Genomic DNA, 21,384 nt, shown 5'->3' with positions numbered 1-21,384 from the left:
TTTCTATCTCTATAAACCCATAAAGATCAGAGCTCTATAGATTCCCATTTGTGCCTGTGGATTTAGAAGAGCCTCGCTCCAAAGCTTTTCTCCCAGAAATAAAGAAGAAACAATAGAAGCTCTTTATCTCATGGCAACATTTATCTGAGGACAATATATGTTAATTTCCTACGCCAGCAGAATACATTTTAAAACAACATTTCTTATAATGCTTATTTTAATTGCAAGTTTTGCTCGGGGCCTCAGATGTCCTGTACACTGTATTTATGCTGCTTATAAACTGAGTCTAAATTAGGGATGCATTAGTGCTGCTACTAAAATTACTGTTGTTCTGGATGGGATATGATGGGGTATAAAAATGCTTTCCACCGTGTTTACTGTTGCCCAGCTTTGACAGTGCTCCGAATATTTATTGTCTCAATGCTGGCACTCAAATCTTTCCTCTTTTTATGTTTACCCTCTAACAAGCTGTGGGAGCTTCAGTGAGATCATGACTGACATTAACAAGACACAAACATTGAGTTATCTCCAGAAAATGTCTTTATTGAGACGCCCATCACATTTCATCATGAATCAGAAGAATCAACAAGTAGAAAAAGAAAACATACAAAATAAGTAACATTGGGTTTGTTTGTTTTCAAATCTGTCACGCCAGGATCTGGAGGTGATTATTTCCAGACGACGCATCGACATCAGCGGTGACAACGAGGAAAAGGGGAAACGCTCCTAAGCATTTCCTCAGTTCCTTAGGATCACCTCCGGACGGACGAGGGAAACCGATCCCGGGCCAAACAAGGCAGAGAGATAACAGGTAACACAACCACACAATCAAATCAGCAAAATCCTCAAATCTGAAATCAATCGTCCTCTGGAGACTGGCGTGGATCTGAGAGGGCTGGATCAATGACGGGGGGATAAAGGTTCTCGCAACATCACGGGGGGGGGGGGGGGGCGCGAAATAATGAAGTCCTTGTGAAACCTGCACATTATCCTCGCTGATCCACACATGTGGCACCGAAAGATGAAAGTAAAGGGTTCAAGGAGGACTCAGAGATACCTGCTGGCATCTCTTTTGCCTCGCGTGTTATCATCCAAACGTCTGTGCATGCCCTACATTTTAGTATTCTGTGGTTAACAATGTAACTGAAAACTTGTTGCAATAAACTCAAATTAGATCCATTTGTTAATGGGAATTTGTTTGAGAAAGATTTGCATCTTCTGCTGCAGAATGATGAAGATTTGAAGACATAAGTGGGAATACACGTGTCCTCTTAACATGTTTAAAAGCTGCTATCTGCTGCATTATGGCTTCAGGCAAAAACACAAAACAAAGATTTATCACAAGAAGAAGTGATTGGTGGTTGCTGGGGATCAAATGTGGTGCTTACAATCATCTGGAACGGATAAACAGAGAGAGATGAAGACAGAAGGAGGCAGTTCGCTCAACAGCGGCTCAGAGCAGAGCCAGACGGGGGAAATTGTTTATGTGCGCGCAGTGACGATATTGGGGAATACTCACTTTTCTCTCGGGATTACATAAGATGGATAAATCCTTCCCTAGTCTAAATATGTTATCTATACTCCACAAAGCCCCCAGACATCCTCTATACAATCACAGACATCCCCAGTGTATCAGGACACAATTCTTTGTAAATCTTGTAGCATAAGAAAAATAACAACTATGGAAGCACTTCATCTCAGAGCAAGCATTTTGTTGTTGTTGTTGTTGTTTACTCAGCTGATCCCTTTTGTCCCGTGTAGCTCCGATCCACTATAGCAACAAAGTATCAGGTAACTTTTGTAGCGACACAAAGTGCTGTCAGGGCAGTATCCAGTTTATCCTTCTTCAATTTTTAGTTGTAACTCAGGAAGAAATCCATCCTTCATCGATCACTGAGGGAAAAGCAGAGGCTCCAGTCGGAGCTCGTTGGGATGCTCTGATTGGTCAAAGCGCTTCACTTCTGACCAGCTACAGCTCGTCTTTTCGTGTCCGTCCAATCACGGTCAGTTTGGAGAGTTGAGCGCTGAACTTTCCATCCCTGTGGGTCACTTGAGGTTAAAAAAAAGAGGAAATGCATGAAATGCCGCCACAGATGACGACAGAGCAAAAACAATCATTCAGCTGCAAACAAAGCACAAGGAGAATAACAGGACATCACGTCTGTAGGTTTGATGAGCTCCACCTGCAGGTGAGCTGGTGTAAATGAGACATGCCTGCTACCTGCAGGCAGTGAGCCCAACAGCAACGTTGCTGATCCTGTTAAAGACCTCACACACAAACAGCATCTTTATCTTTTATGTATTTGAAAAAGTCTATATTTCAGCATTTTTCAGACATGCACTAAAAAAAAATGCTTATTTGCTTTTTTGAAGGGTGGAAAGAAAAAAAACACACGAATCTCGTGTCTGTTTATTATACGCAGAGCTAGAAACCACAGCGTGGCGAGCTTAGCTTACAAAGAAAGCAAATGATAATTTAACCTTTATTACACTGGGGAAGATATTTATACAGGAACTAAACATATTTTTATTCCAGGCAAGCAGTTCCCATAAAGCAGGGGTGGGCAATTCATTTCCCCAAGGGGCCACAGCTTATTGGTGCGGCCCTACACAACAGTCCCAGTGTATCATGTGGCCCCTTGGGAAAATTAATTGCCCACCTTTACTCTAAAAGCTTAAACATGATCAGTTATTTTGTACTTTGATGGAGTCGTACATTAAAATACATTTTTGGAGCTGAACAGTTGATGCATGTTGTAGCTGTTAGCTTATAAACAAATGTAAAGGAAAATGTGTAATAAGTGGACTTCAAGTGATTTAATTAAAGCCTTACAAATTAAGAGCCTGACCATAACCTTAAAACACGTCCCAGCCTAAAATAAAACAGCACTTATAATAAATCACCAGCTGTAACACTCACTGCCTCCATGTGGCACAAACATAAGGACATGTCTTTATCTGCACGTCTGAGCTCGGTTGCTCTCCTTTCCTATAGATGCTAAAGGCTACTCGTAGGTTTGTAATTAATACGCTCTCCACTGTTAAGCAGTCTATCAAAACAAACCCAGACTGCAAGTGTTTTCCAGCATCTGTAACTGTAGCGTTTAATATGCTGAAAAAGACACAGGAAATTGCTGGTCGGCTCGACTCGTCAAATCCTGCTAATCACAGTCTGGAGCCTCGGTTTGCGCGGAAACGGAATAACAAGAAATAATGCTACAGGGACAAATGACAACCCACTCACAGCTGGAGCATATGCTTTAGAGGGAAATCAGCAGGGTACTTGCAGCGTGATGGAGAGGGAGGGAGGCAGACGGAGAGAAAGAGCAAGGGATTGATGTGACAAGCAGAGGGAGTTGATTGAACACTCGGAAACACAATAAATTTCTCACCTGTTGATTCTCCGATGGTGAATTCTTCTGGCTTCAAAGGAACGTCACTCTGTCCTCCTGCTGCCGACTGAGACTGGAAACGCAAACAGCAGCCGCGATGAAGACGAGGAGGAGGAGAGCAGGGGAAGAGAGACAAAAAAGAAACAATGAAACAGAGAGGGAAACAGGATGAGAGGCGGCACAGATGACAACAATTTTGTTTGGAACAGACGGGCCGGGACAGTAGGAGGACGTGACGGCAAGGTCAAGGAAATGTTGCGCGGGGGTGGCAGGTGTGTTTGTTTGTGCGTGCAAAGTTATTTCGGTCTCATCATTCAAGGAAGTTGTGTTTTTTTCCCTGTGTGTTCGTCTTTGGCTTGCAGGGCACGGAGCTGAGCGGGAGGAGGAAACATGCGCTCGCACTAATGACAGAAAGTGTCAGGACTGTCCTTGCTGTGGGAAGGAGGCGTGTCGAGGTGCGCTCCACTTCACAGACGACCACATCAGACAGGCAGACCGCGCAAAGTGGCTGAGCTCAGACCGGGCGCGGACATTAACCTTCCACGAGACATTAAAGTGCACAGACTCGATTCCGAGTGTGACGTCAAGAAGAAATAAAGTTTTCGTGCTACTTTGACTCACTCGACTTGTGTTAGTTTGTCAAGGGCACATTATGGGTTTGTTGTATACAAGTGGAGGGAAGATGATATGTCCAACCCACCCATGTCTAGCTTATGGTCGGGTACATTCTGCTACTCGGGTGACAAATCCAAGTCCTCGAGCTACAAAATCCCGCAGCTGCAACTTTATCGACTTTGTGTCTGGGGGCACGCCTTATGTAACGGGCGCCATCGTTGTAGTAAAGCAACATATTATGCATTCGCTTTTCATTGATTTCTAAGTAGAGGGACCCAGTGCCGCCCCTTTTTGCAGAAGGCTCGTGTGCCAACATTTAAAGTTGAGCAGTTAATCAAACATATTTGATAGGTGATAAATCACAGAACACTGCAAAACATTATCTGCTTCCAGCTTTTCAAATGTGAGAACTGGCAGCTTTGCTGTATTTTATAATCACTGAAAAATTAACCGGGAAATGCTTCGGACAGCCATTCGATCACACCGAGGAACTTGAAGACGTACTCTTGGGCTGCGAGATGGAAGTTTTTTAAATACTTTTCAGATATTATGAACTAAATGAATATTAAAATGGTAAGCTGCTGCTTCTTTCTCTTTGAGTCCGATTAGACAAAAGTCTGAAGGCAGCTCATCCTGTTCACAAATCATTAAATGTCAGACTTACAATAATCCTCGTTCGTGCGGAGACGTGGCACGCACTGACATTTACATATCCAGGAACGAGGCGCAAGCGTCATTATCAAACTGTTTAATTAAATACAGCTCTGAGATTTTTTCTCTATTTGTCGCACGAGACGAGACAAAAGTGCAGATGGCGACAGCTGTGACGATCTTACAGCCCCTACGTGCTGGAGAAAAAGCATATAAGAAGCTGCTGCACACAAACGTCTGCCTCAGATTTGGTCCCAGAGGCTGATGAATGTGTTGCTGGTATAAAGGTGGATGTTTTATTATTTGCAGGCTATGCAGAAATGCTCATCAACAGAGTTTCGCCTTGTTTTTCCTGACAACTGTGCTGATGAAGCTTTAATCTCTGCACCGAAGGGGCGCCTGGAACAGCGAGGCAATACAAAGCAGAAAGTTTTTGTTTGTCCTGTCAAACCAACCGCAGAACTGTGAGGCGTTATGATGTGTTGCACCGACAGTATCGCAACTACGCTGCACAGGTTGTGGTGCAGTTTGACTACCAACAGGCAAACTTCAGTGCAAGGAAGAAAGACCTGCACTGAACCGCTGGCTTTAAGCGTGACTCATCTTGAATTTGAAAAAGAAACCAGATGAATCCAAGCTGAATGAGCTTACAGTGCTTTCATGCGATGTCAGGAAAATGAATCCCTGACTGGAGATATTCACGTGTCTGAGAAACCTCTGGCGCTTTAGACAGAAACACAGCGAACATGACGGCAGAAACTCTCGGTGCAAATTCATGATTGGCAGGAGATTTGGTGCAGCGTCTGCATTACTGCGGATGGTGCCTGGGCTCCGGCTCGGAGAGGGGATGAGGAGCTTGGTCATTTGCGAGGAGCTCAGAATCAAGCTGACATCGTAAGGAGCCAGCTGAGGTGGCTCGGCCATTTGATTAGGACGCCTCCTAGGTGAAGTGTTTTGGGCATGTCCATCAGTGAGGATAGCCCTCTAATATGCTGTTAGGCTGTAACCATTAGTTACCATCTATGCAGGCTGGGCTAGATTAGTGAAAGAGGTTATTTATTAGTAGTAATTCTGACAGAAAGTCAGTGGAGCGCTGTTCTGGAATCAGCTAACACGGTGTTGTTCTGCTTTGGGCCATGAGAGGATGGACGCGAGACTCCTTGTGGACATCCTTCAATAGTTTGCATCTTCAAGGACCAGCCCGAAAAACAGTGAACCAACCACACACCTGCAGGCGAACTCCAGCCAGCTTTTTAAAGAATCATGTGGAATATTTATCGGCAGTGTCCACAGCAAGTATGATCCTGGTTTTAAAAGCATCACTGAAGCACAGCCCTCCTCTGGAAATGGGATCAGCCCACTGACAGTAATAAATAACAAACTCAGCAGCACAAAGAAACAAAACCCAGCAATCACAGTTTTTCAGCTTTGTCCATGTTGAGCACTGGGATAATTTGACAACTCAAAAACAAATGAATGAACACAGGCCCACTAAAAGCTCAGCTAACAGTTTCTTTGTACTTACATACGCGTTGGCATACTCGATTTTGGTTCCCTTCAGTTCAGCTTTGAACTGAGTGAAAAACAGGTACGACTTCCCCTGAGGCCTGGCGGGAATGAAAAGGAAATATTTGCTGTCAGTGTCACGGGTTTGCATAAATTCATTTCAATCAGAGGTTAGAAGTTTGCTGTGTTGTTTCCCCTTCTAGTCTCTACCGCCACTGTCACGATTAAGCAAAATCAATGAGGTGACTCAGCAGACGCACACATTAGCGGTGAGGGTGCTCTTAGCATCGGGGTCACCGAACTGAAGAAGAAGAGTACCTCCGCGGGCTGCTCATTGGCCTGTGAGTGTTGTCCTGGTATAACTGCAGTTACGGGGACCTAAATCTGGTTACACAATCACAACACGGGGGCCCGACTTCCTTATGGGGACATTTTAGGGTGAAGGCAGGCTTTAAGGTTAAGGTGAGGTAAGCAGTAGTTGTGCAGCCTCCATTAAGCCAATGCAAGTCAGTGCAGCGTCCTCTAAAATCTGTGTCTCACCTCCACACAGAGCAGGAGAACAGTCTGTTGTCATCAGTCAGGCCCACACTCATCAGCCATTGCTGCGTTACAGAAAAAAGGGACAATATTTTAGCATAAAGACCGCAGTAATCAGTGATGTGAGGCTGGAGACGCACAGTGAGAGAGAGGGAGGGGCTCACCTCGTTGGTTCCTCCTTGAGAGGCGTACGTGAAAGAGCATTCATACTCCCCCTGCAGAAGGAGAATGAAACCAGGTGTTAGTGCCGTGTTTTGGATTCACCTACAAAACTTTCCTGTAAAACGAGAAACTCTGTGTTCCACTGATCTCACTCAGGTTTCAGTTTAACCTTACATAGAAATAAAGACAGAATATGGTTGCATGTAAACTCACATCCTTTCCAATAATACCCTGAACACTAACACGTTACTCTTTAGGAGGAACCCAAGAAGCTCTGTTCTGTCTGTGCATCGGAGGTTAGCGAGGGTGGTCTCTGCCAGACAGCTCCCCTAAGAAAAGCCCAGAAACGATTTCTTTATTTTGTACTGAGGTCTCAAAACCTTTCTTAATGCTAGAGCGTGTCAGATGTTGTTTATGGGGGAAAGAGTTGAGCCAGATTAAAAAAGCCATAAGAAATTACCGCTGGTCTTTTTGGTTTTGGATGTTTCTTTTGCTTGTTGATCATCATTTAAAAGAACGCCGTTTAAAGTCTGGTCTACGTGACCTGGTACAGATGTTTAGAATTAGCCTGGGTACTGCTAAAAAAACAATTTCTCTCTATTCAGATTTCAGCGTAGCACGACAGACACGCCTGTGGTTATTTTCTGCCACATTAGTAACAGCTTTCACCAGTTTCAGCTTGAATAGTTCATTCATATTAAGCTTTTCAGCATCACGTAGACTGAATGGCTCCGTAACGTAGTGGTTAACATATTCACCTAACGTGTAAAAAGGCCCTTGGTTTGATACCAGGAGGAATCACAAACTGTTTGGGGTTGGCTCAGGAATCTGGTAAATCCAATGTGTACTGAGCCAACCTGAAAGTAGTTTTAAATATATTTAATTGGTCCTGAAATGACCTAAATGAGCTAAACAGGGCTTCCTGATGTGAAGATAAGATGTGCATGAAGCTTTAGAAAATGTGAATGAGGGCAATAATGTTGGACATCTAACTGCAACATTTCCTACTGATGAAGGCCTTCCTCTGGACCATTCATACTATACTAAAGTAATTAAGTAACAGATTGAAAAAATGAAATGAAAGAAAAATTCCAGTTTTTTCACTTTGTAGTACAGAATTAGTTTACACCTTTATTTCTTAAATCTCGCTGACAGATTCCTCTCATTTACTACAGCAGCATTTGTCTATTACGTAGAAAGAAATGAGAGGTAAGGTTGTATTTGCACCTTTTTTTCTCATATTCAGATATCTGTGGGAATAAATGTGCAGCTAATCTTCGGTCCACTGACAGAGAAGGGGAATTCCACTGCTCTGGACTCTGGACACTTGAGATTAAAGTGGGCTGTCTGTGGCCAACGACGCAGAGGGAGTCTGACATTCCTGGTTTAGAGCATGAAAGTGAGTCAGAGTCACACCTCTGCCATCGAAACGAGGAAATAACAAATAATAAGTCAAGCTACAGCTGGACGAGTCAGCGAGTTTCTTTTTCTATTTAAAGTAATAATCTAATGTAACAGCTTGTAAGATGACTTTGACTTTTTTAAACTGCGACTTTGCAAACACCTCCCACGTCAGAATATTAGAGACACGTAATGGTTCTCTTTGTCACCGCTGAAGCTATCAGGGACACCTGAGCTTTACCTGCTGTGACCAATGACGAGTCAGCTTTTCTTTGATTAATCAAACAAGAAAAACATTAATTCATTAAATAATTAGTTCGATCGTTAGTTTAACAATCAGACAAAAGTTGTTTTTACAATTTAAAGTGAGCAGTCTTTAAGTTAAAAGAAAAGAAGCTCTCAACCAATCAAAAGCGCCATTGTGACAGCGACGTGTCAGCCCCTCACAGGCTGTGTCGTCATCAGACAGCGACTAAAGCTGCCCAGCAGATTGTAGTTTTTCTCTTTTGTTGTTTATAACATCGATTATGTCCGACTGTAATAAGAGAAGCAGACCTCAGCTCCTCAATGATAATTAATTTAGCTATTAATGTGTTAATAACTGACTGATAAATCACATTGGAGTGGGTTACAGTGAGCTGCGCGGTGAATTCAAATTTAATCCACGTAAAATTAAATTTTACGATTCAGGATTTATCGGTAGCTCCGTGTTTCCCTGCACGAGGGCTCGTTTTAAAGCGGGAGATTTACAGCGAGAAATAAAGACACCGCTCGGCGGAGGCACTTACAATGCCCTCGGAGAAGGTGTGCACGACTCCTCCCGGTTTCACGTTGAACTCCACCGTCTTCGCCTGCTCCTCGGACGCCTCCGCCGGGACACGCGCTGCAATCAGCGCGAGCGCAAACAGAAACGCCAGATTACCGGCGCAGGTGTTACTTTGACGAGCCATGTTTTCCTCCTCTGACCTGCAGCTGGTGCGAGCAGCGCCTCCGGTGTCCCGTCCACTGTGAGTGTCGTCACACTCCACGTCACGAACGCTGTAAAACAGAGACAAAAGGGCTACGAGTAACATCACCGCGCGTGACTGACAGATAATAATAATAATAATAATAATAATAATAATAATAATAATAATAATAATAATAATAATAATAATAATAATAATAATAACTGTGTTAAATGTTGACTGAATAAAGTTACTTTAATGGAGACGCTGACCGTGTTGGCCACACGGTGTCGCTGTAGTTTAACCAATTTTACATAGTACTTTATGTTTAAGGGATACTAAGGGTATTATTATAATCATTATTATTATTATTATTTAAACACGAAGAAATAATTTAATTTTAGCATTTTATTTTACTTGTTGTTATTATACAAGTGATGTAACTAAATAGAGATAAATAACAGAGAGATAAGAGGTGTGAAAGAGTTTCTATATTTGTCCTTGTGGCAGTAGAGATAATTCAGTCTGTTAGGAAATGTGCTCTGCTGTCTGTCCCGTAAGTGTTGCAGGGGGTGGTCAAAATGACTGAAGAGTCTCCACCACACCTGCAAAAGAGCAGTTTGCAGCCCATCACAGAGTCGGCCTTCATCAGCTTATTGGTGCTTGTGTGTGTCTAAAGCTCAGATGAAGCTCCCCCGGCAGACCACAGCAAAGTATGCCGTGATCACCACAAACTGAGTGGCAGAAAATGATCACTGAATGATCTCAGCCTCCTCAGACAAGAGAGGCTGCTCATCCCCCATCGTGCAGCCGGTGTGCTGCTCTTCCATTTAAGCATGTTCTTATTTATATGCTAATTTGTAGGATTACGCCACTACAACCTTTTTAATTCGACACTCTGCTGCATTTATCTGCCAGTTTACAAATTCTTTGTACAAATTGATTGAAATCCTGGAAGGCAAAATAGTTAAGCCTGCAGTATGTCATCTATAATTTCTAAAAAGGGGTCATTAGTTGGTGTGATCATTGGTAAAATGTCTGACGCTCTGATGCTGGGTTATTTTATATAACGCCTTTAGATTACTTATACAGAACAATTAGTGTTTAAGCAACATGTTGCTGTTTCTGCTGCTGAGTTACTTTAAAGTATTTCATGTTCAGAAATATTAATATGTGGAGGCCAAATTAATCAGATGTGTCCAGAACTTTAATTAAATTGAATTTATATAGCAGCAAATTACAAGGCACTTTATACTGGAAGGTAAAGATCCTACAGAAAAGCCCAACAATCAGAACAAGGCTGACATCTGTATTTATTATTTTTAACCACCTGGCTGTAGCCCTGAATGTTTGGCCAAGGATGTCACATTCAGGTGTGAAGGGGTGAGGTCAAAGGGCACATTTTGTCTTTCCAAACACGTGCAGCAGTTTAAGAGGAGCATTAGCTGCTGGCTCATTGTTCTTATTCTTTCGCTGCACAGATACTGAACGTGATAACATCCTTCATTAAGATGAAAGCTGATAAAAGGACACGTTTCCTATAAAGCACGCTGCAGTTACTTCCCCAGTGTGTCCACATTTTCTCCACAATTAGCAATGTTTGTATTTCCTGTCTGGGATTTAAGAAAGAAAGAAAGTGTACTTTATTGATCCCCGTGGGGAAATTCCTCTCTGCATTTAACCCATTCACTCAGTGAAGCAGTGGGCAGCCATTGGAGGGTGTAGGGACGGTACCTTACTCAGGGGTACCTCAGGGTAGCTGTTCAGGGGAATCTAACCCCCGACCTTCCAATCATGGGGCCACCATTCTACCTACTGAGCTATCCCTGTAGTAATAACACACTCGCAGCCTACATATGTACCACAGCCCTTTTAAAACTGTCTATACTGCTGTAGTTATAACTTTTGTTATAGAGTTTCATGTATAGTATATTTAATATAGTATATTACACACTGTGGCAATGCTCACAAGCATATACAAAGCGGGATGAATGAAATACTTAGATCAGCCCGTCTGGCACCAACGACCACGCCACATTCAGAGTGACTTTTAAAAGAACCTTTTTCCTGATTTTGATGTTCAGTTTGAACTTCAGCAGGTCGTCTCGGCCACGCCTCTATGTCTAAATACACTAACGTGCTGCCACGCGGTTGGCTGATTAGAAATTTGCATTAATGAGGAGTTGAGCAGGTGTACCTAACAAAGTGACCGCTGAGTATCCTCCAGTGCAAAAGTAAGAATAAGTACTTAAACACAGCTCTTGCTGTTACAGTTAGACCTAGAAACTGTTGCTGTCACGCTTCTGTACAGAACCGCAGCAGATGAAATGAGTCAGTTAAGATGCAAATGAAGAATCTCTGCTTTAATCCGAGGGGTTGAACAAAGATCCTGCATCAACACTTGACGAACAGCTGTCATTTTATTTATCCGCGGCTCAAATTGGACAAATTAACATAATAATAAACGAGCTGTTCATTTTCAAAACTTTGTCATAAATCCAGTAAGATTATTTGTTTTGTAATCCACACATATTAAATCCACACTACAATAATTAGGCGTGTGTAAACTGCATTTCTTTGGTATTGCTTTTGACTTACTCGAGATTTCTTTAGGCGCTGTTTGAGGCCCGCTCTGCCTCAGCAGGCTGTGATTCATGAGGCAACCCTCCGATTAAACTTTGCACTACTCTCGTGCTCTTGCATATAGCAAACATGTCGACAGCTGTCTTTTTCACACTGCAGTAACATTTTGTTTTACACGAGGCAGCAGCACAGTCTCACGTCTGCTCACGTCCGTGGATGTGTTTTATATGTCTCCGGAGCCAACATGCGTCCTCCCGGTGTAGCGTGAACAGATGTTAGGCACGGCAGGAGACACGCTAACGTCGTCTGACAGCCAAGTGTAAAACCCATAAAACAATATGAACATTCAGAACAGAAAGAAATGGAAGGCTTCAGCTGGGCGACCCCCCGCCCTCTCTCCCCTGCACCTCCTCATCCAGACCTCCTCCCGGCCCCAAAATTATACAATAACAGGATAAATAAAACAGCATGCATTTGCACAGGGCTGTCGAGTGTTTGCTTCAGGAGGGAAACCACACACAGGATCCTTCTCTTTCAAACAGGGGAAGCTGTTGAATCTACAGCGGTGTGTAAACGGCCCAGTTTAGAGCCCTCGTCCAGTCCAGGTAAACATTGTTTCCACTTTTGGGACATCAGACGCCGCCGGCGGGAGAGCCGTGAAAATGATTCAGTCATTTCCCCCCCGCTCGCACAAATAGCTTCGACTCTTTGCTTTAGACAAACAGTTCACTCACAGCAAACACAGAGCACGGATGGAGGAAGGGAACATTAAGTTGCCATCGAATAATTTCACTCGTGATGGAAGCTCGTATTCCAGACTTTACATACACACTCACACAGTGGGAGGAAAACAACACAGCAGCACGTCGGTGGTGTGTGTGTGTGACTCTACAGGCGTCAGGGTTAATTTGGTGCTTTTATTAGTTCTGAGCAGCTGCTGTTGAGCTGAGTCGCCCTGTGGCGTGAAAACTTTCCAATTTCTTCCTCTTAGTTAAAAACAAACAACCAGCACAGGAAAACTGCATCGTTTGTTTCTTACCTCTGGGTGATTGATCACTGTGGCTACAACTGCAATGTTTTGGTATTTATGTATTCATGGTGCTGATGTCTGCGATCGATCTGAAACAGAGTTATATGTGATGGTTTTACGCTGTTATGGACATCTGGACCCACAGTGGGCCGGGCATCGTGGTTTCTAACTGACAGGTGCTGAATATAGGAAGAGATCACACTGTGCACGTCGTGATGCGGCCACTGGTGTTTGGTGTTAACAGCAGATGTAGTGACTTGATCAGACCTTGTCAGATCTGCCGTATTTCTTCGTGGCTCTGATTTTCACTGGAAACATTCCTGGGATATTCTGGTCCATACTCGCATTGCACAGCTGATGCAGATTTGTTGGCTGCACAACCATGATGTGAATCTTCTGTTCCACCACATCCCAAAGGTCTCTTTTGGATTGAGATCCGTTGACTGTGGAGGCCATTTGTACCGTCATGTACAAGATAGTTGGAGATGATTTGTGACACAGTCGACAGACATGGTCAGCAACAATACTCAGGTAGCCTCATTCTGATGCTCAGTTCGAACTTCAGAAGGTTATCTGAATGATATCTACATGACTATATGCACTGTGATTAGCCGATTAGACATTTGCAATAAGATGGACTACACCAGGTATACCTAATGAAGTGGCCAGTGAGCGTATGTTTGAGTCAGTCCCAAAACCAAAATGATCTCTTTTCAAAAGGTTTAGTTTAACAGATTAACAGGCATCTCTTATTGTCTCTAGTGATACGTATTAACATCATTTTCTGCAGTGTTAACATGCAGATGAATAGGTGTACCTAATGAAGTGGCTGGTCAGCGCTGTGATAATGTTCTCTCGGAGTGCATTAAAGAGAACACTTGACATCGTGGCGCACAAAGCTGTGATTAAGTGGAGTCTGTGACCTGTTAATGCGTCCTTTTAAAATGCGTTTCAGTGATCTGGACACAAGTGGAGCGCGTCATTGTCCACACCTGTTATTGTCACACACCTCCAAGCTGCCCGCTGTGGTACTTCGCACAAGCTTTTAGTGCTGTCCATTTGTGATCTGATTGCATTTTAAAAGGTGATGTGTTTTAGTGTCTTTGAGTGTTTTCTTACCCACAGTCTGTGGCAGGAAAAAATGAATTCAGAACAATTACCAAATACAGAGTAGAGTTAAATTGCACATAAATGTCTGAGTTTGTGTGCAGGGGATGATCAGTGTTGTGCTCACATAGGCGGTTATGCTGCCACTAAGTGACTGTAAAAATCTGACAATGCATCTTTAATACAAGTGTGGTGCTTTAGTGAAGTCACAAGACAAGCGTAACAATATGGGCGTGAAACTAACACACGTGCATATTTTTAGTCTGTGACTGCTTATCGACACTGTTCCAGTCTAAGTCTGTACCCAGGAATATTGACGTCCATCATGTGTCGCTGGGGTCTGGGCTCTTGGCTCGGACACTTGTTGACTGGGCGTCTCAGACAGTCTGGGCACGGCCTCACAGACACTCAGCCCACAGTAAGAAAGGCTCCGTCGCTGATGTCAGCAGTTTGCAGTCGGGTTTTCCTGCCCGTCAGTGGATCTGTGGAATTTCTCTCCTCCTTGTCATCTCCAACCGGAGCGACCGGCAGCTCTGCCCACACCCTGCAGGCTTAGTGCACCGGCCCACCCTTAGCACACAGCAGCTGGGAGCGCTGGAGGAGGTGGCTCTGCCCTGACCCTCTTTCACACTCAGATGGTTCGCTGGCAAGAGACGGTGTAGGTTCAGCACAGAGTCCATGTTTGGATAAGAGGATGAGTGAAATGGGTTTCAGCACAGTGTGATGCGGTTATACAGGATGCGGTGCAGGCAGCATGCTTTCCATGTCATCTCTGGTAGTTTTTCCATCTCTTGCATCAGTGTGTGTATTTGATTTCCTCTGTGTCCTTAAAACATAACAAATAGAGGTGACCTCATCAGGACCGACAGACTCTTACTATTATTGTGCGAGGAACTGGAGAAGTTGGTGACAGGCTGTGACTTGATGCTGCCACAGACAAACTCTGCAAATGATTCAGTGAATGTGATCCTAGAACAAACTCCCGCGACCCCGCTCTGCACCTGTTAGCATATGCATCTCATCAAAAATCCTCTTTCATTTAGGCTTACTGCTGCTAAAAGCTTCCATTTTACTGCAAGAAGTTTTCTGCTGAGGTTCAAATTACTGCAGTGGGCATGTTTGGTTTGGAATGGTTCCCACGACAGTCCTGCTGTGCCTAATGACGAGTGCCAAAGAAAAAGCCCGTACAATACAGGACATACCTCCTGCTTGTTTTTCTGCCAATCTTCTGTGAGGCAAACAGGCCTCATTAAAAAAAATAATAAAAACACGGAGCAAAGAGGAAGAATTGTGTTTTGCGCTGGTTATGTCCTCCAGACAGCGTCCCAGTTGGTCCCGACTAAATTCGGTGACAAAGTGTAAACAGAGCGAGACACTCGCAGGCGTCTCACATGGAGCCACTGCCAGGTGACTAAATGTTTTCCCAATCACTCACCAGCAATAACACAACACAACAAGCACGCAAAAACACACTGGTGTCACAGCGCTCTCGTTCTCTCGCTGCTATTTTGATGACGTTAATGAGCAAAGTGGGATCGTTTCAGGTATTTCTCTGAGGTGTGTTATTCCTAAAGCATTTAGGAAATGTACCGCTCGACACTGAACCGCCTCTCAGCTCGTGTTAACTGGTGTTAATGGGCAGCCAGATGAGTTCAGGCTGAGAAATATTTGCTCCCAATTGTAATTAGACTAATTCAATAATTAGATGTCGGGGTTGCCTTTGTTTTCAGAAATCTAAATAAGTTTTACCATAAAGCTTTTAAAAGTCGAGCCTTGTTTCAGTAGAATACATAAAACTATAAACTGCTGCTGGAGCAAAGCATTGCAAATAATCCACACGTGACAGCTTTTGAACTTTTTAAATAAGAGCAGCGGCACGCTGTATACTTCAGGGTATATTTGCTGGTCTCTGACAAAATCCTAATAGATGTGATGGAGGAAAGCTGGAGCACCACTGCTTCCCCACAGTCAGCACCAAGTCAGTCTCACAGTAACAGCCAACAGCACAAAATCCACTTAAAATGAATATTCATATAAATAAGTAAAAGGTCAAATTGAGCCATCCTGGCTTTGGATACAATAAATCATATAAATACAGATTCATTTAGAAGCAAACAGATGATGGTATCAGCAGCTGCTCATTAGGAGCAGTAAGAAGAGATTAAGTACATGTTTGCCTGTGAGATGTTCAGTCTGCTGTCAGGTCAGCTCCTGTGAAGCAAAGAAAAAAAATACCTTAAACATTTTTACCTCCAGAGTCACTCGTGAAAATCGAGAATACTTGACCCGACTTACACAACGATCCTGCAGTTTCTCGCCTGGACGTAGCTTCCCGTGTACCTGACGTCACACTGAGCCTCGTTGTTGGAGAAGTCAGACTCCTCGACCAGGTGAGAGGGGTTCACCGTTACCTGAAAATCAAATAAACAACAATCATTTAGAGATGAAATGTGAATAATAATATAAATAATATAAATCCGTCCTGCAAACCCACCTTGAGTATGTAGTTCCCCGGCGGCACATCAGTGATGTCGATCCACTGGCAGTCGATGTTGGCGTGGTACGTGTCATAGCATCCAGGACTGAGACCCTAAGAAGACGCCAAACTTACACAACCTGCTTCTGCGATGCTTTAAAAGCGGAAATCTTTACGTTTTTACGAGAAAGACGTAACCAGTGAAAATCCTGCACAGATACAAAAGTGCAAACTGACTTGTGTGTGAGTAGTGCAGGCAAAGCGTCGCCGTACTCCTGCATCACACGACGTGTCCTCTAGACAGAAACTGGCTTTGTGTCCCTCAGCAACCTTCAGTCCAGTGGAGACATCCAGCAGGTCGTAGTTACTAAATGCTTCCATGCTGTGGTAATGCCTGAAGAGGAGAGAAATCTTCTCTGCTAATGTGTTCAGGAAACCGTCCTTTCTGCTGTATTTACAGTACGTAACATTCTCTTAAATCTCATGTTTCCCTTTTTCAAAAAACAAAACGTGTAATTACCCCAATTAAAACAGATGAAGAGATTTGGTCTACTCTCAGCTGTTTCTGAACTGTTGGCTCTGTGGGATGTCAGAGTGGATGTTCCTAAAACGCTCACCTCAGGCATCTTTGGCTGAGAAACTACAGTTTCCTAAAATTAACTTCTCCCTCGGACATGTTTTAATGTTTTATCTGTTAGTTATAAATCCTGTGTCCACACATCACTCTGCAGGAACTGGGGTGTGACTTTGAGGACATATATGGTGTTTCTAACTCACTGGTGACAGCTGTGCCACTCCCACTCATGCCTGGGTCTCACCGGGAGGAAGTCTGCTGTTCCCTGGTTCTTCACTCGCTGTGGGAAGCGCAGCAGAACTCGATAGTCGAGGTCACTCACACTCGGGTGATATGCAGAGCTGAAGGAAAAGGAAACAGGAAATGAGCCAAGATACCTGGAGCACCTTCACTGTGTGCCGAGATGACACTCGGAGGGTTTTAAGCACTCAGTGCGCAGCCGGAATCGACTTGCACCACCTTTTTAAGTCTTTGTCCTCCACACATACATGCCTCACTGCACAGTTTACTCTATTTCCTGCTCACCGAGCGGCAGACGCAATGATTTACTGCAGAGGTGGTTTCTGGTCTTGCCTCAGCAGTTTTTGCATTCACCTCAGAAATCCTTTGCCTTTCATTTCAGAGTTTATTTTATTTGGCAGAGCGGCTGCTCAGATCAGAGGAGAGAATCTCAGGCAGCAGCCAGGTTTGCGTCCAGTCATTCTGTCACTCAGCTGTAGCATCCAAATGGGATGTGGGCCAACACAGTGAGGCAGGCTCAAAGAAGTCCTATCTTTTATTATCTCGATGTAAATGTGTTTGTCCTGCCTGACGTCACACGTTTCTGCTGCACAGCAAAAATAACCTGTATTGTAAAATGTCAGTGAAGAACAACTTAAATTATTTTTGACAGACAGATTCATATAAAGCCCAATAAAGCACCTGGAAAGACAGTTCTCCTCAGCTGCACAGCGAAGTGCATACATCTGTGCTCTCTGAATGTACGAGGCTGCTTGGATGTAGTAAGGGTCAGGAACCAAGTCTGGAAGACCTGCAGAGGAAAAAAAATCAGAAACTTAAACGATTAAAACAACCTAAAGGCAAAAACTGGGGCATCAACTTTCCACTAATGGGATTTCAAACTCATTTTACTCATCAAGAGTCACATAAATGTCCACATTTAATCCCTCAGATATCTGAATATAAGATAACAAAGGGCAATTTTAACAGAATATCTGAATTTTTCTACATGATAAATGTGTAAATTAAAAGAAAAAGTGCTCTTAGATCACTGACCAGACTGTCCTGTACTTATGAAACATAAAGCTTTGTTGATGGAGTCTGTCCTCTGTGTTTGACAGCTCTGTTCTACACTGTCTAATAAACTGCATCCTTATTGAAAAGTGCTGCATGTGTTGATTTGACTATGCAGACGTCACAAAACCTGTATCTATACAGATCAGCATAATAAGAATCTGCTTGGGAAGAATAATGAATGGACAACTTTAGATATACTGTCATAAGCTGCAGAAGTAATTTCTCCATCACTGCTGGCTAATCACTAATGACTCTCAAAGTCTATCAATCAAGCATTTAATTTTAACTTTGCTCAGAGGCTCTGGCACGGGAGACATTAGTTTTGTCATAACGAGGCATTAACTCCGGTTCTCATTAAAATGCATTAAAATCTGCATTAGATGGGATTTAAATGTGGGGCTCGGCACTCCTTTCGGCGCCAAACCAATTTGATTGATTGGGCGTGATAATGTCTCTAACGCTTCAAGATGCGTGCCTCTCCATAACTACTTTTTAATACACGTTGGTGTCTTTGCCGCGGTGCTTCTGTCTCACCGTTGTGGAAGAACCTGGTCCCGTAGCCGGCTCCTGGTGGAGGGCGCGCACTCAGCCTGTTCCTGCGGTCTGGTGGGTAAACGTTATAGAAAACCGAGTTCCTGTGATGAATACTGTGCGGGTCTCGTGGGTCAGTCGCGTCTGTAGTGCGTGAGGCATCGGGTCCGCTACGTGGAAATTGTAATTCTACAGCGTTGCTGTACAGTGCTGTGGGAGAAACAATTAACTCTGGCGTGACTCTGGTCAGAGTGTGCGCTCTTTGCACACCGCGCGCACTGGGAGCGTCTCCCAGCGTGGTCTCCTGGGTTATATGACGTGCGTTCCCAGCGTCCTCTGCCGTGGTCACCCATATTGATGTGGCAGGTGATCGAACAGTTGAATGCGTGCTCTGGGACCTGGTTCTGCCGCTTCGGCTGTGGGTAAAATCCGGCGATCTTGCCTGTGACGCGCTGGCCCGTTGTACACCTGTATCATCTCCAAGTGCACTACGGCCTCCCCGTGGGACTCCGCTGCCGGAGAACTCTTGGACGGAGGTAAGAGCTGAAGAGCTGCTGGACTGTGACCGGAGGGACCCGGAGTATCCCACAGCCTCTGTGGTGGTTTGGCTGCGGGGTGGGGACTGACTGCGTGTGCCAGGTCGTCCCGAGGCGAGTATATACTGATCCGTATCAGCACCAAGGACCGACGCATCCACTTGACTGCGCTCGTTTTGTTGAAAATGGCCGTTGAGTTCGTTAAATTCCCAAGATCCGGTTCTGGTGGGTCTACTGGACGCAGCCGGAGGGTTCACTTGGTTGTTTGCTCTCAATAGAAGCTGAGCGCGTCTCCGTGTCTGTGCTGGTAAACGATACTGAGTCCCAGTGCTCAGTAAACTGTACACCTGACCGTTATTCTCCCACTGAATCCGGTGTGTCCACGGTCCAACACGTGCACGCAGATGGTGCTGACCGGTGCCCAAACACACCAGAACACCAAATAAGTAAAATAACACAAACACGAACTTCTCCATGGCTCGTCGGGATGGCAACTGCTCCAAAAGTGACACATGAAATAGGCTGACATTTGAGTTTGACACGGGAGGTGAGGGGGTGTTTTGAATATGCTTGACTCCGTCACGAGGTTGCGCACAGCATCACCGGCAAGGGGGCTTGGTTTGAGAGGTTTTTGGCATCTGTGATGTGATTTACAACCATCCACCCATGTACAGCAAGAAGCCGCACTCACAACCGTGGGCATCAGCAAGTTGGTGAAATTTAAACAAAACAAAACAGCATTCCATCTGAAACTCTCTTATTGTACCCAAAGTACAAATTTTAGTGATTACATGTGGCTTCATTAATTATGTTCAAACGGATGAATACATAACGCAAGTAATAACTTTATGATCAGTCAGTGAATGAAGGAGCTCAAGAGTGCAAATATAGTTGCAATAAAGTGACAAATATGCCCTTTTATGTCAAACAAAGACCGAAATAAGTGGCATCAGTGTGAGGATGAGAATGAGCGATCCAACCTCACACTGCAGATATCAGGGCAAAGCACAGTGGGGGGGGGGGGGGGGGGGGGGTTGCAGTCTGCGCGCACAAGAGGGCTAACAACGCTGTGAGTGACGGAATCCACCCAAACTGAGGAACAGCTTGTTCCCCAGAGCTGAAGCCTGCACTGTTTGCACTATAATATAATATAATATAATATAATATAATATAATATAATATAATATAATATAATATAATATAATTAGGGCTGTCAAATGATTAAAATTTTTAATCAGATTAATCACAGCCTAAAAATTAATTAATCATGATTAATCACAACTCGAAATATGACCAAAATGTGTGCAAACATACGGACAGATAGCGGATTTTTACACACTTGTTAGTGTTATTTAATGCTAAGACCACGCTGAGTGGCCTGCGTTCACTCAGCGTGGTCTGACGTAGGCTGGGTGTTGTGCTGGAAGCGAATTCATCACAGCCTAAAAATTTATTAATCGCAACTCGAAATATATGTGTATATGTGTGTATATATGTGTAAAAATCGGGACAGATAGTGGTTTTTAACACACTTGTTTGTTTTATTTATTATTAATTGTGAGTACAAGCAGTACAAGCAGAACAGGGCTTCAAATAATTGTGAGGGATTTTTACTGAATGTTTTCCACCCGTTTAAATCTAGCACATTGTTTTATCCATATACATCTTCAAGTTCACAGAACATAGGCCTAATTCAACAGGCAAAATGTGGAGGCAGGAGTGGCCAGGTATCTGCGAGCAAGGCGGGCCAGCTGGCTGTGGGCTCCTGCATGAGCTGCCCACCACTGTAAGGGACAGTCCTCTAAGGCAGTGCAGGGCTCTGCTCTGTAGCGCTGTATGGCTCTGTCCTGCTGTACCTCCTCCTCTGACTCAGAGTCAGAGTCCATCTGCAGCAGGCTCAGCCTCTTCTTGGCTGGACCTTCTTCTGCACTGTGTGATCTTCTAGGAGAGTCTTCATGCAGCATGCCTGCCAGTGTGGTCCACACTGCTTCTCTGTCAGTCTTGGGCACACTGCGTAGGTCTTTAAAACGTGGGTCCAGT

The 21,384-nt window shown here is 44.1% G+C and overlaps 2 protein-coding genes across 2 annotated transcripts; both read right to left on the bottom strand.

Moving 5' to 3' along the window:
- Window positions 1-505: 505 nt before the first annotated feature.
- On the bottom strand, window positions 506-9,337 carry mydgf (myeloid-derived growth factor; the record flags this gene model as incomplete). The annotated part of the gene is made up of 6 exons (XM_080879117.1): window positions 506-2,049; window positions 3,393-3,465; window positions 6,184-6,265; window positions 6,705-6,766; window positions 6,866-6,916; window positions 9,053-9,337. The coding sequence occupies 6 exons, from the start codon at window positions 9,335-9,337 to the stop codon at window positions 1,970-1,972; spliced, it is 633 nt and encodes a 210-aa protein (XP_080735243.1). The 3' UTR covers window positions 506-1,969.
- Window positions 9,338-14,113: 4,776 nt separating this feature from the next.
- loxl5a (lysyl oxidase-like 5a) lies at window positions 14,114-20,351 on the bottom strand. Its single transcript, XM_080878035.1, has 7 exons — window positions 18,812-20,351; window positions 17,903-18,011; window positions 17,185-17,322; window positions 16,645-16,801; window positions 16,426-16,521; window positions 16,227-16,342; window positions 14,114-16,142 (listed from the first exon to the last, which is right to left on the bottom strand). The coding sequence occupies exons 1-7, from the start codon at window positions 19,818-19,820 to the stop codon at window positions 16,136-16,138; spliced, it is 1,632 nt and encodes a 543-aa protein (XP_080734161.1). The 5' UTR covers window positions 19,821-20,351; the 3' UTR covers window positions 14,114-16,135.
- Between the last annotated feature and the right edge of the window lie 1,033 nt (window positions 20,352-21,384).

The sequence above is a fragment of the Rhamphochromis sp. 'chilingali' genome, assembly GCF_963969265.1.
Source record: "Rhamphochromis sp. 'chilingali' genome assembly, chromosome: 3".
Lineage (NCBI taxonomy): Eukaryota > Metazoa > Chordata > Actinopteri > Cichliformes > Cichlidae > Rhamphochromis > Rhamphochromis sp. 'chilingali'.
The sequence above is the reverse complement of the archived record's forward strand: the minus strand, read 5'-3'. Positions and strand labels throughout refer to the sequence as shown.